This window comes from Rhinatrema bivittatum, unplaced genomic scaffold (genome assembly GCF_901001135.1).
Source record: "Rhinatrema bivittatum unplaced genomic scaffold, aRhiBiv1.1, whole genome shotgun sequence".
In the NCBI taxonomy this organism is placed as follows: domain Eukaryota; kingdom Metazoa; phylum Chordata; class Amphibia; order Gymnophiona; family Rhinatrematidae; genus Rhinatrema; species Rhinatrema bivittatum.
The window spans coordinates 5,587-20,173 of NW_021821484.1; the positions used below are offsets into that span (position 1 = coordinate 5,587).

At 40.3% G+C, this 14,587-nt stretch overlaps 1 protein-coding gene across 1 annotated transcript; it reads left to right on the plus strand.

The window, feature by feature from the left end:
- The first annotated feature begins 924 nt into the window (after positions 1-924).
- On the plus strand, positions 925-8,252 carry LOC115082689. Its single transcript, XM_029586883.1, has 2 exons — positions 925-4,162; positions 6,312-8,252. The coding sequence occupies exons 1-2, from the start codon at positions 2,158-2,160 to the stop codon at positions 6,317-6,319; spliced, it is 2,013 nt and encodes a 670-aa protein (XP_029442743.1). The 5' UTR covers positions 925-2,157; the 3' UTR covers positions 6,320-8,252.
- The last annotated feature ends 6,335 nt before the right edge of the window (positions 8,253-14,587 follow it).

Below are 14,587 nucleotides of genomic sequence, written 5' to 3' on the forward strand. Positions count from 1 at the left end.
GGGTCTGTGTGTGAGAATGAATGTGTGCATGCCTGGGGGATGGGGAGGGAGTGGTGTGAAAATGAATGGGAGCTTGCCTGGGGGTCAGTGTGTGTGTGTGTGTGAGAATGACTGGGAGCTTGCCTGGGTGTGTGTGTTTGTGTGTATGTGAAGGAACCAGTGAGTGTGAAAGCATGAGTGTGTATGAGAAAATCCAAGGGAGTAAGAGTTTGTGTGTGGGGGGTGGGGGTGGGGGGGGGGGAGAGAGTGTCTTAGAGCCTTAGAGTCAGTGAGAACGAGAGGTTATGGTGGATATAAGAGCATGAATGTGTATGTATGTGACAGTGTATGTGTGAGAGAGAATGGACATGTGAGTATGTGTGAGAGAGAGTGGACAACCTCCTAAACCTCGACAACATCAGGGTGACTGGAAATCAAGAGCTCCCACAGAAGGGGACAGCAGGGGCTTTTTAAAATCCTTATTAGTTTTAATTATTGAATATTATTTGATGTCTGCTCTTTTTGAAATATTTTATTGGTGTTATATACAAATTTTTGAAAATTTCCCTGAGTTAAATTACTGGAGGTTCTATTCATCAGCAGTTTTGAAATATATATTTTTAGTATGATTTTCCTATTGTGATGTTCTTTAGTTCTTGATTTTATTGTTTGATGTTTTATGAGGAATGATGGTATTTTCTGTTTTTCCATTGCTGCATTACATACAGTCTAACTTGTTGTGATTTCCAGTTCAGTTTGTCTGTGCATTTCTGTGTATATTTTATGGTCCCTTTATTCTGTATTTGGTGTATATAGGCCTTGAGCCTGAATGTGTATTTCCTGATTCTGCTGGCAACATATTCCACAACCATGTGCTTTGGCAAGCTCAATACCGGAAGATGGCAACACCCCAGAGACGGTACCTGATTGGACAATAAAGCTACGTTCATAATTGGATATTGACTGAAATTAATACACCCAGGATGTGCATCAATGTATTTCTATTGGACAGTGCAAAAAGTTTAAAAACTCCAGCCGAAGAGCTCCGCATCTGAGAAGCAAGCTGATTACCCAGTTGACACAGACCTGCGTCTCCAGGAAACAACGACTTCCTCTTTTCCTTGTTTCTTCTTATATATTGTCTTTGTATTCCTATCAATAAATTTGCCTTTTAGATCAAAAAGCTGTCTGAAGGTGCTTCCCGAATACCAGCAGAAAACATATGGTCCTTCGAGCCGGAAAACGGAAAGGAAAGCCTAATGCCTGATGCGGGTATCGTGGGCTAGCACACCTTCAGGGATACCTCATTGCCAGCATCGAAGGAAGTGAGGGTGCCGTTGATCGGGAGCGGAAAACTGCCCTGAAGCATCCTGAATCTACTTTGAGATTTTTGAGCCCTGAAGCACTTCAGTAACCACTTTGAGGAAGTAAGTCTTACTCTCAAAGAAAAGAAAAAAAAACTGTTCATTAACTTTTATTATCTCTCCACCAATATCTCCTAGACCTTAGCGCGCACTGCTATCTGGCAGATCTTGTACAGTACCAATCAATAAGCCAAGTTGAATACTGCGACACACCACCTGGGACTTTTTACCTGGAACCCCCGAGGGAACACGTACAGGGACGGAGTGTCAGGTGGATCCAGAAGCGGGAATACGTACCGCCAGAATTAAGAAGCCTTCAGATCCAGCATTCCAAGGAATACGTACTTGGAGCTGGCCACACAGTCTGGAAAGGTAAGTAAAAACTTGTCTTATACGAGTGAGTCATAGGTTTTTCCGTTAGTGTACTAATAAGTTCGAAAACAATTGGCAGACTTGACGCTGCCTTTTGGCCCTATCCCGGTTGTTTCGGCGGTAACGCACTGGAGCCCAAGTAATTTTAGTAGGAACCGGTAACCAGTCGAACGGAACGAAAAGGAGTAGATAGGTCTTTAGTTAGATAGTTAGATAGATAGTTAGATAGTTAGATAGTTGTCTGCAGGCTGTCTCTCCCTGTCCCGCTGTGAATACCTTCGTGTTTGAAGAAGTACAGCACACCGGAAGCGTGAATTCACGATACGGTGAAAACTACAATTAAGGTAAGGTTGAACCACTCTTTCTCATAAGGGAGTGGCTACACAAATTTATTGTTAATACTTGTGTCGTAGTTTGGTCTGCAATATTGAGAGATCCCAAGATGGTAGGAGAGGCTAGTGAGTTAAGTCCTTTGGACAGAGTTATTGCTCTGCATAAATCTACTGAGCAATTGATTCGTAAGTGCCATTCTAAGTGGGTAAAGTGGGCGGAAGAGGATGCCTTCCTCGCTTGGCCAGCAGAAGGCTCCTTTGACACGCCATTACTTGTACAGCTCATGACCTATCTGGAAAACAAATATCGTAAGTCTGGGAAAGAAGCAAAAAAATTGGCAGACCATGTCCAAATTCATAGTTGGTTTGTCATGACCAAAGCTTTCCTAGAGAAAGAGGAAGAAATTAGTAAGAAAAGCATGCCCCCGCCCCCTTATAGCACTACAGATGCTGCTTCCCAAATGTCCGGTACCAAATGTCTGGTGCAGAGTACAGGACCCTTACCACCTTTAGAGGAGGTGGTAACCGCAATCGGTTATTCCCATTTAATCCCCACAGCACCGGCTGAGGTGAAACTGCAAAACAGTCCCTCGGTACAGGAAATGCCTATGTCTGGAACGGTTAAGGTCGAAGGTACCTTACACTGTGTTCCTGTTAATGATCCCTCTTCGCAGGCTACACAAGTGGCCAAGGCAACTAGTGCAGCTGAATCTGAACCCAAGTCTGAACCCAAGTCAGAGCGTAAGCCTCCAGTGCTTACCCCGTACCCTCGTTTGATACTGACGACAGATAATCCTGATCCAACAGCTCCAGTGTCGGAGGTAAATATCCCTGCTCCACCTCCCCCGCACATACATGCACCACTGAATCTACACATAGATTCACCCTTGTTCAACACTGAGTTAATTGACAAGGTAAGGCGGCGAAGGCGACATCTCGCCCCTGAAGATGAAAGACATGAGACCACGAGAGTTCTTCCGGTCTCTGCCACTACTATTCTCACCCCAGCGCAGTACGTGACAAAAATGGAACAGTCTGATATGTATGTTATCATCTGGCTTGACATGTTACATGGCTGGACTCTTGTTTTGAGCCCACAGATGAGGGTATACCCCCTCCAAGGGTCTCTGGAATCTGATGATATGAATACAGCTAGGAGTGCCATAGTGGACAATCCAGACCCTTGCTGGTCAGTTAGTCAATGGCAATACATGAGAGATGGTTTAGCAGTTTGGGAGAAATATGAGGGACAATTTCCTGACATATCACAGAAAACCCAGATAACCCAGGCCCCATGGGGAGAACGTAAGGATAAAAAGATCTTCCTGCCACCAACCCCAGTAACAGACGCGTTACGTGCGCTGCCCATAGTCACCAAAACTAGCTCTGATGGAGCCCCACGTCCAATTTATATCCCATGGACTTTCACAGACATGCACACCATACTTTCTAAGCTGCCCCTGCTCTCTCGAGGTGCAGAGGGCTGGATACAAGCTTTGGAGAAACACACAATAGGGATGCAACTAGCATTAGGAGACGTTAAAGCTCTTTTTGCTCAGACACCTGGTTTGGAACAGAGTGCTGTATGGTCTCGATGTAAGAGATCCCAGGTAATGCAAACTCAGTGTTATGATGGGGATTCCTTTAACCCCCACAGACCTGATGTATGGGAGGCCCTTCGGCACCTGTACCCCAAACAGAGAGATTTCACCCGTTTGTCTGCAGCTCGGTGGAACCCAAAAGCTACATCATTTGATAATCATTTACACTCTTTTCAAGAAGTTTTCAGTCAAGAAATGAATGCTCCCTACAATGAGCCTAATTCACTTCCTTTTTTCTGCCATATGTTTTTGCAGACCCTGCCTGATAAATTGCGGTTAGCTTTGTCTTCCGTGGTAGGCATAACTGATATGTACTGGACTCAAATGCACAATCAATTCTTACACCATGTGCGGAAGTTTGAGGAAGCTAGAGAGAAACCACAGGAAGAGCTGATGAAAGCACAAACTAAGGTCTGTGCCCTGCAGCTTAAACAGCTTCAGGAACAGAAAACTGATGAACAGGACAGAAGGGCAGCAGATAGCCAGGATTGTTTTTATCAATCCTACGGTGATGGTCAGTATCAGAAAAGAGAATTTCAAGGCAGAGGTAGGGGACGCCCAGCAGTCCGAGGTCAGAACACAGGACCCTGGGATTGGGAGAAAGATAGAGAAATATGGGAACGAGAGGAAGGCAGATACACTCCAGATTGGCCAACACCACAACGCCGTCTACCAGACGTGCAGTGTTATCAATGCGGACATTATGGTCATTATAGTAGGGATTGCCATTATCGACGTAACAACAGCTTTTCGTCCCCAAGAGGGAATATTAGAGGCAGATATGCTGCAAGGGGGGGACCGAGTAGACCCCCACCTGACAATAGGCCACCACCACCACAATTTGACCCTAATAACTGGAGGAGCAGTGGCAGTCGGAGCCAATACGCCCCTCCATCACAATGACGCCAGGCTTTAATAGCCAACATACATGTCCCCAGATAAAGTGAGTTCACACCTATCAGAGAAGGTATCTGCTTATGTAGGACCTTACATTGCCACCTTAGTGAAGCTTGGACAGAACACAGTGTGAACTTAATATGAAACACAGTTTTAAATGGAACCACATTTAGTAAGACCATCCTTTAGGATGATCTCCTTATTCTGAGCCTTACTTTTATAGCTATTGCTTGCTTTACTGCAATATTCATTTCAGGACAAAGAAGCTAAAATAAGAATTTGCTTACCTAGGATATTTGTGTACATAAGACCAGTAAATCCTTGCCAGCCTTCCCGATGTCTGTCACGTAAGCCGGAGTGACACGCGTTGCATACAGGAACCCCCGGTATATAAAATCCTCCGGTATATAAAATCCAAAAATAAATAGATATGTCTCTACAGACTTTCTCTGTCTAATTACGTGCTGTCCCTACTACAGAAGACAGCAGCCGTGCACTGGGATCAGATGCATGTGGTCAGTCAGTTGTTATCTGATTGAGAACTTTTGTAGTGCCATCACAGATGTTTAACGCCCTAAAAGTAATAAGCTTGTGGACAGATATAACGGGTTGCTATGTTAATGTATTTACAGGTCTTATTGTTCAAGCTATTAAGATTTAGTTTTGCTATTGTTTGCAGGTATATTTTTAGTATAAGCATGTTTAGTATAAGTAAGTTAATTTTTAAATGGTACCATATAGTTTTAAGTTTTAAGTGTAAGTTCCTCTTTTCAATGTGAATGTATTTTTATTAAGGTGATCACCAAGCGCATGCGATACCTTCCTCTTACAACATGTTATTTCCTTTCTGCTCTGAACTGTACATTTGTGGTAAAAGAGGGATCAAGGGGGGGAGCGAGATACACCTCCCACCAATTTAAATCCCTTTTGCTCTTAACTTTACATACTGATTCTTTATTACGTTACTGACTTCACATTCCTTTAATACTGAACTTGAGTACTGACTAGAACATATACTAGTGTTAGAATTTAGAATCTGAGCTGCTGAATTATGATTCTGAGAGGAGAATTATGAGTTTGACAAGACATTTTAGCTAAAGAGTTAAACTGTAGCTTAACAGAAAAAAAAGGGGAAGTTGTCTCTTGCAAACCTGCAGAGTACAGCTTATCTGTTCTGCCAGCACTAGCTGTGCTACGAACGGAAGAAAGAAAAAAAAAAAAAGGAGAAATAGTTCCTAGTTTAAAATGTAGCATATTTAAGTATTAATTATTTGATATTTGAGTTCTAATTATTATAATTATTTGGTATGACACATTGACTATAAGCTCAGAACATTATTGATTAAATTTATTATTGGTTGGAAATCTATATGTACAATATTTGTTAATTTGATATTTCAATTGTATGCTAGTATTTACTTTTCAGGTCTTCAAGGACTTCTACCTTTTGGATAGGACTTCTACCTTTTTGACAGAATTCTAAACTTTTATTTTTCATACACATTTTTGAATTTTTGATTTTGGATCCACTTTTCTTTTGATACATTTTTGATATGAATTTTGAGCTCATATTATATGTTATCTGTTGTCTGTCCTATGTGAAGACGACATTGAATGTATATTTGAAGGATGGATGAGTATGTGTCAGTCTAGTGTGACATATGTTTAATGTCATGTCTGAAATACGTGTTATTTGTGGTTTAGCTTACCACAGATGACTTTTCTTTAAATGCTTAATTTGCTTTTATGCTACTTTACCATATTAGGTATCTGAAACTATTAAAGAAGCACATATTCTCACTAGGCCGTGATGAATGAAAAGCTGTTACACCTTACTGAAAGCTTGAAAACAACATTTATGGGACTCACTCCATTCTTCCCATCCCTTCTACGGAAGTCTCAGCCTTAACACAGAATTCATCTTCCACTCATCATTGAACTTTACTACTCTTGCTTGATTATATTTTGCCTTTATGCTGTTGTACTCTACATTAATGCAGTTCTCATGATTGTGTGAATCTTATTGCCCTGATCAGATTAGATCCATTCCCAATTATTGTCAGCTCTTTACACAAAGACTAATTGTTATGCATTACACCACACTATGCTTTGTCAAATGTCATTGATAATTGATTGCCATATACTCCAAGCTCATATGCCATTCTGCAAATGCCATGATTTGGATATCTACATACATCTACATACACCTACATGTTACACACCACATTAATTTAAAATACTAAAGTTTTGCTGCTATTCCCAGTTCTCTCATATCCATTATATGATTAATTAAGATGATCATTCATCCCTAGGTCCCATAGATAACTGGTTTGACTTACCATCTATGATTTCAATATTACTTTCCACGTTATATTCATCTCCAGTTGCTACACTCTGCCCTTCCTAGTCCAGACTTGTTCAGACATCTGCGTGTCAGTGACAGGCCGGCGCAATGTGCTGCAGCATAGTTTGTCAGTTCAGAGCCTTCACGCCGTTCTTGGGCGGCTCATGTGAATAGGCTGCACAGACCAGCTATAGCTATGCCCAAATTGAAGAGAACATGCATAGCTAGTAAGTCTAAAGGTTTAATGTAGTCCCAAATGTTTATATAGTTATTCTTGGTAATTGAAGACAGAATTATGACATTCATTTGATTTCCCTATCCTTAAACATCACATTTAGTAGAGCTTGTAAGTACCATCCCATTGGTTACAGAGATTTCTTATCCCTCATCCATATGGATGTTTCCTTCGACATCCTACTCCTAATTCAGATTTTAAGCATTTGTTTATATTCCCAAAATGTTCAAATGCATGGTAGGCTAAGACATAAGTACTAGTACTCCCAAGCATGGTGTTGCTTCTATTAATTAATTCTAACTATTGCTTCTGCTATGTCTCAAATACTCTCAAGTTACTCTCAAGTCACCGCAGTTAGACAACGTCTAATGATGAACATCTCCTTCTGAAGCTAATCTCCTTCTGAAACTAATGGATGAGATTTTGCAAGGGAAAAGATTGCATTTCCACAGAATTTGGTTTAATTGATGGGAAACACAGTTTAAAGTGGCTTACATTTCTAAAGTGAGTTTGCAATGGTTAATTGTGAGAATGAATGAAGTTTGTTATTTTAATGGCCTAAGACATCGTCCTGCATTACTGTGAAGACAACTATGAACTCCTATACCATATTAAAGGAAGCCTTTCATTTACCAGCAGCAATGTTATTTCCTCAGGCTGTTATGCTTAACGATGACGGGTAAGCACCAGGTAGCAAATCATTAGGATTGCGTACCGTGGGCAACCTAAGACAGTGGCATTAACCCTGAGTAGAATGATGGATTATTGCTTCAACCATTCTAACCATTCATTGACAATCAATAATCAATCATTAAGTGAATTAATTGATTTATATGCTGCTAATAGGAGCACATTACAGAATCTTGGACCAACTGGAAGAAGGCCAGAACAATACCTGAATGAAGAATGAATGTGTGATTGAATGACAATACAAAATGAGTATACCTGAACAATTGTGATTGTGAGTGTGAGTTGTATAAAAAGAATGATTCAACACCATAAAGAATATGGAAGCCATTTTTAACAGTACAAAAAGGTGGGTCATACTAAATTGATGCTATGACCATTTCAATCCAGGAAATACAATCTCAGCCTTTCATTGGTGAATCGTTTCCCAACGATTCAAGGGGGGGAATGTATATAGGCCTTGAGCCTGAATGTGTATTTCCTGATTCTGCTGGCAACATATTCCACAACCATGTGCTTTGGCAAGCTCAATACCGGAAGATGGCAACACCCCAGAGACGGTACCTGATTGGACAATAAAGCTACGTTCATAATTGGATATTGACTGAAATTAATACACCCAGGATGTGCATCAATGTATTTCTATTGGACAGTGCAAAAAGTTTAAAAACTCCAGCCGAAGAGCTCCGCATCTGAGAAGCAAGCTGATTACCCAGTTGACACAGACCTGCGTCTCCAGGAAACAACGACTTCCTCTTTTCCTTGTTTCTTCTTATATATTGTCTTTGTATTCCTATCAATAAATTTGCCTTTTAGATCAAAAAGCTGTCTGAAGGTGCTTCCCGAATACCAGCAGAAAACATAGGTGACTCACCAAATTGAATGTGTAATTGGGTACCCATGGGCCAGTATGGAGAAAAATCCCCCGGGCCACTATTTTCCCACAATCCGCCCCTCATAAAGAGACTGCATATACTCGGTATTAGCAAAGCATGTTTTATAGCAGTGGTGCTAGGAAAATAAGTTTTTAATAAATCACTTGGCACATAAAACAAATCATCAAGTTTCAATCTTTTGGTTTTGATTTTATTGCATTCCTGAGGAGATATTGTCAAAAGTTTTAGAAACTCCTCCTTCACAAATCCCACCGTCACAATCTTAAGTAAATAAAGAAACCCATGCAGGGATCACCTCCACACACGCAACGCATGCTTATGTAAAGAAGGTAGAAAGAAAAAAAATATAATAAATAAAATGTTTACCTGGGCTTCATGGAGGAGGTGAGGCCTTTTTTTTTTTTGGGGGGGGGGGGTGATTGTAAAGACATTCACAGCAGCATGTGCTGTCAAGTGGGGAGGAGGGCTGCAATGAGGAGTGGTTTTGGGTGGCGTTCATGCCGTGCTTGGTCTGGGGGTGGTGAGAAGGAGAGCCAGGGCGGGCTTAGCGTCGGGCTGAGCACGTTGTCTTCGGGGAAGAAGAGAGGTGCCGGCCTGAAGCTGGAAGTCGGATCGGCAGGCCTGGTGTTGGAGCTGAAGAGAGGTTGGATGGCTGAGAGGGAGCCATGCAGCGTCGGGGCGATCGGAGACTTGTGCGGGAAGAATCAGCTGACCAGCAGTGGTTAGCTGAGCTAAAAATCGCGATTGCTGCCAGTGGCCTCCTCCTTTCATGTGTGTAGCTTCAGGGAGAATACTTTTGAAGAGCTGCGATTGCTGCCGGGGTGAGTGTTGCTACCGCTGACATTAATGATATTAAAAGTGAAGGGAGAAAAAAAAAATGATATAATTAGTATCAGAGGGCCTAGAGAGCCGTCCTCAATACAGCAGTTGAGTAGGCCATGAGTTTACTGACGTCATTAATGGCATCAGCGTGTACCCACCAGTCAGGTGGAGGGGCTATCAATTTTAGGAAAAATAAAGAAAATTAAAAACGATTGGTAGAGATAATAGGTAGTGGTCAAGAGAGGGGATCCTGACCACCTGTCTGACACCAGCTCCTCAGTCCTAAAAACAATTTTAAATATGTAAATCTTCTCGAGGGGAAACTGGCTCCTTTGTAGATGGGGTTAGTTTTGGGAAACAAGCAGAGCTTTGAAGAATAAAGGAAAAACATTTTGATGTCTTTGGGATGCATAAATATTTGCAACTGAAAACCTAAAGTTAATGATTTTTACTAGGAAGAATTTAATGGTAATTACGTGAACTGCATAGGTATTTGAAGAATAAAAAATATAGGAAAAATTTAGAATAATTAGAAGGAATATTTTTAATAAGTTCAGAAGCATTGTGAAGATATAAAAATGGTGAATAAATTAATTAAAGAGTGAGTTGGTACTACCCAAACACCCCTAAATTTATGAACTAGAATAACCAGAAAATACCAAGATGACCAGAGAAATTCTATAGTCATAACCAGGGCAATCATGCATTTGACTTCCCTGGTTATCAGTGAAGTGGTTAGCATAATGTTACTAAAAATAGCCACAGCACAAAGCTGATTTTTTAAATGATATATTATAAAAGAAAATGTAACAAATAGATAAATTCAAATAAACCATCTATTAAATATATAAGAATAAAAATGCCAATCAATACTTATGAAATGAATAATATTCAGTATAAAAAAAATAGTACTGACTGATATCATTGAGGAAGGATCTGAGGAACTCAGAAAAGCAAAAGACAGTTATAGAATCTTACAGTTGAGAGCCAGAAGTCAAAGACAGCAAAGGTGCTGTGACAGTCCTTTGACCTCAAGGCCTAACAAAAAGTGCAAATCACTTAAAAAAAATGAAAGAACATTTACAATAATGAGAAAGCATGAGAGTATGATTGAGTATGAATGTGGGCTCCTGCCAAGGTAAGGTATTAGATAGAAAAGATTAAATATTAATTCTATTGCTGTACCGCGAATTAGCACAGAATTTCTTAGGGCCCAAAATAGTGTATGAGTGGCTTTTATTGACAGTGAACACTGGAAGGTTAAAGTTCAGAACCATTCAGTGATTGAAAGCTGTTGGTTACATTACAAGGCCTTCTCCATGCTGGAGTAGCTGTCAGCAGCTTTGAAGCGTTGATAGAGAAGTAAAAAAAACAAAACAAAAAACTAAAGACCAGTGACTAAAACACTGCTTTTAGAGAAGAATCTGCCTATGCTCATTTTGTACCAATGTATATATTTCAAGTGAAATGGAAGGAACCCATGAATAAAATAACAAAAGAGAAGAGAAAAAATGAAGGATTGAATGAAAGCAGTTGGTTTATTATTTAGTGAACTGTTCTTTCATTTAAAAAAAGATAGGGATATTTCAATTATCCTTTGATTTAATTTAGTTACTATTACAGTTTCAACAATCCATGGAGGACATTTACGCCTAGGCTACATATTGACTAGGCTGAGGAAGACCTGGAGCAGTTTGAGGGAGAGAATTTTTCTTTTATTGATTTGGTCCAAGAAAGAAGAAACCAAAGTCTTTGAGAGAAGGAGCAAAAGAAGAAGAACTGGCCAGCACTGACTGAAGAAGAAAGCTGCAGATAAGTTTGCATTATAAAGAAATGAACAATAGTTATTGTGACCAGGCCTGAGCTCATGCATTTACAGCTTTGAGTTATTATAGACAACAAACAAAAAGAGGCATTAAAGAGAATAAGAGAGAGATAAGGAGAAAAGAAAAGACTACACAGAATACATAACAGATTACTTACCTAAATACGCCAATAGGAAGAATTGGTTGGGACATCTGAAATAAAAACAAAGAATCCATTCTTTACAGCCAAAAGAAGTAAAACTTTAGGACATTAGTTTCTGAGAGATAATATAGTAACAAAGATAATTTATAGAGAAATACTTATCTGACTAATGGCAGAAAGTTGCTTATTGTAATTAGAAGCATTATTAATAGTATTGAGGAATATTTATGTAAATTATATGCAAGTAAAGTTTTCTTATTAATGTGCACATTGTCATTGAGAAGAAGTAATAGTATATTTTTAAGTATTTAAAATAAAATATACAGATAAGTAGATACAAATTACAAGTTAAACTTTTTTTTTATTATTGTTCTTATTATATTTGCCTCCCCTCTGTTTATTGAGAAACTTTACTGGGTGGGTTGTAACCCCCAATCCTGAGGCAGACTTAGTTGGGAGAAGGGTGTTAAGTTGCAACCCTGTGGGTAACATCTGAGAATTTGCTTATCTGGACTTATGACTACACCTGTAACATCAACCTCAGCCATGACAGCATTCTTCACTCCACCCTAAAGGGGCAGTGGTTTATATTTACAGCAATAAAAGCTGAAGAGTTTGACTCATGAAAGGAGATTTAAAAAAATTAGGGGACATGTCCATTTTAAAAAGGTACATAACCTGGGACTGGCAAAGTAGTTCAGTGGCAATGCAGTATAACATTGTCATGACAACCCAGTGGGAGAACTGAGAGGAGAGGATCACATTCCTGGTGGCCAAAAAGAATCGTAAGTATTGCGTGGGGAAATTTTAGAACTTAAAAGTTTTGGGAAGAAGTAAACTATTGGGGTATATTCTTTAGTGTGCTTGTGTGTCTGTATTAAATAGCTAGTCAGAAGGCAGGCAAAGTAACCAGGAGTTTTGTATGTTTGTATTAAATAGCTAGTCAAAGGGCAGACAAAAATCAGGAGTTTGTGTGTTTGTATTTAAAAGTTAGTCAGAGGACAGGCAAAACCATGGATTTGTGTGTTTGCATTAAATAGCAAGTCAGAGGGCAGGCAAAAACCAGGAGTTTGTGTGTTTGATTTAAATAGCTAGTGAGAGGGCAGGAAAAACCAAGATTTTGTGTATTTGACTTTCTCTCCCTCCCACCCACCCCTAGCTCATCCTTTAGTTTATAGGCAGGTAACACTTTCACATTAAAAGAAAAAAATCTGCTTTTTAACTTGAATTCAGAAATTCCCCATGCCTTATCAAGAATGTAATCATTCCCTTGTAGGTCACTACCAGAGAAATAGTGAATACATTAATACATTTAAAGGACCCTAATTGTACACAATCCTATTCCCATAGCAACCTAAACTTAACTAGAAACTGAACAAACTTAAGATGAAGGCAGCCTTCCAGCAGGTTGAGAGGGGCCTTCCAGTCTTTTCCATTGAGTGTCACCAGTGGGATTTCTTACCCACTGGTGAGAAGCTGTATGTGTGAACCTGGTGCAAAGTGCTCCAATCTCTCAGAGAACAAGTCCGATCTCTGGAGGCTAGAGTGGCAGATCTTGAGGAACTGAGGCAGACAGAGAGGTATAGAGATAAGACCTTCAGGGACAGAGTAACCAAGTCCCAATTGCACTGGCAGCCCTGGTGCTGTCTTGGAGGAGGAAGGTCCTCCTGATCAGAGGGCATCAACCTGGTACAGCAGGAAATGATCCTGTAGCAAGGACCTGCTCTCCAGGTGGTGCATTGGCCTCTTGCACTGAGGATGTGTCTCCTTGGGCTAATGCCCAGGAGAAAAGGGTTAGGTCAGACATCATAGTTGGTGAATCGATTATTAGGAATGTAGACAGCTTGGTGGCTACTTGATGTGAGGATCGCCTGGTAACATTCCTACCTGGTGTGAAGGTGGCGAACCTCATGCATCACCTAGATAGGATTTTAGACAGTGCTGGGGAGGAGCCGGTTCTCATGGTACTTGTGGATACCAACAACATAGGAAAATGTAGGAGGGAGGTTCTGGAAGCCAAATTTAAGCTCTTAGGTAGAAAACTGAAATCCAGAACATCCAGGGTAGCATTCTTGGAAATGCTCCCTGTTCCATGCACAGGTCTCCAGAGGCAGGCAGAGCTCTGGAGTCTCAATACGTGGATGAGACGATGGTGCAAAGAAGAGAGATTCAGTTTTGTAAGGAACTGGAGAAACCTTTTTGGGAAGGAGGTGTCTTTTCTGAGGGTATGGGCTCCACCTTAACCAGGGTGGAACCAGGCTGTTGGTCCTAACCTTTAAAAAGGAGATAGAGCAGCTTTTAAACTAAATCAAAGGGGAAAGCCAACAGTCGTTCGGCAGTGCATGGTTTAGAGGGAAGAATCTTCAAAGGATATTAATGAAATATAAGAGTTAGGGCATCTCAACAGAGAGATTCCAGTAATAAGAAAAGTAGTACAAGTGCCTATAATTAAAGACACCTGAGCTAAAAGATTCCAATTTATCCCTGCCAACTGAAAAGCAGAATATTAATACAAAAAAAACACACTTTGAAATGTTTGTATGCTAAGGCCAGAAGTCTAAGAAGTAAGATGGCTCTTTAAGTCTGGGATGGCATAGAGTCCAACAGGATAAAGATCCTGCAAGAGACTAAATGCACAATCAAATCTTTATGGCTAGAAATCCCTTGTGTGTTGGGGAAGAGTATAGGGATAGGAGTATACTACCATCCACCTGGCCAAAATGATGAGATGACAGTGAAATGCTAAGAGAAATTAGGGAAGCTAACCAAATTGGTAGTGCAGTAATAATGGGAGATTTCAATTACCCCAATATTGACTGGGGAGTGAAACATCAGGACATGCTAGAGACATAAAATTCTTGGATGGAATAAATGACATTTTTATTGAGCAATTGGCTCAAGAACCGATGAGAGATGGAGCAATTTTAGATCTAATTCTCAGTGGCGTGCAAGATTTGGTGAGAGAGGTAACGGTGGTGGGGCCACGGCAATAGTGATCATAATATGCTAAAATTTGAATTAATGACTGGAAGGGGGACAGTAAGTAAATCCGCAGCTCTAGCATTAAACTTTCAAAAGGGAAACTTTGAT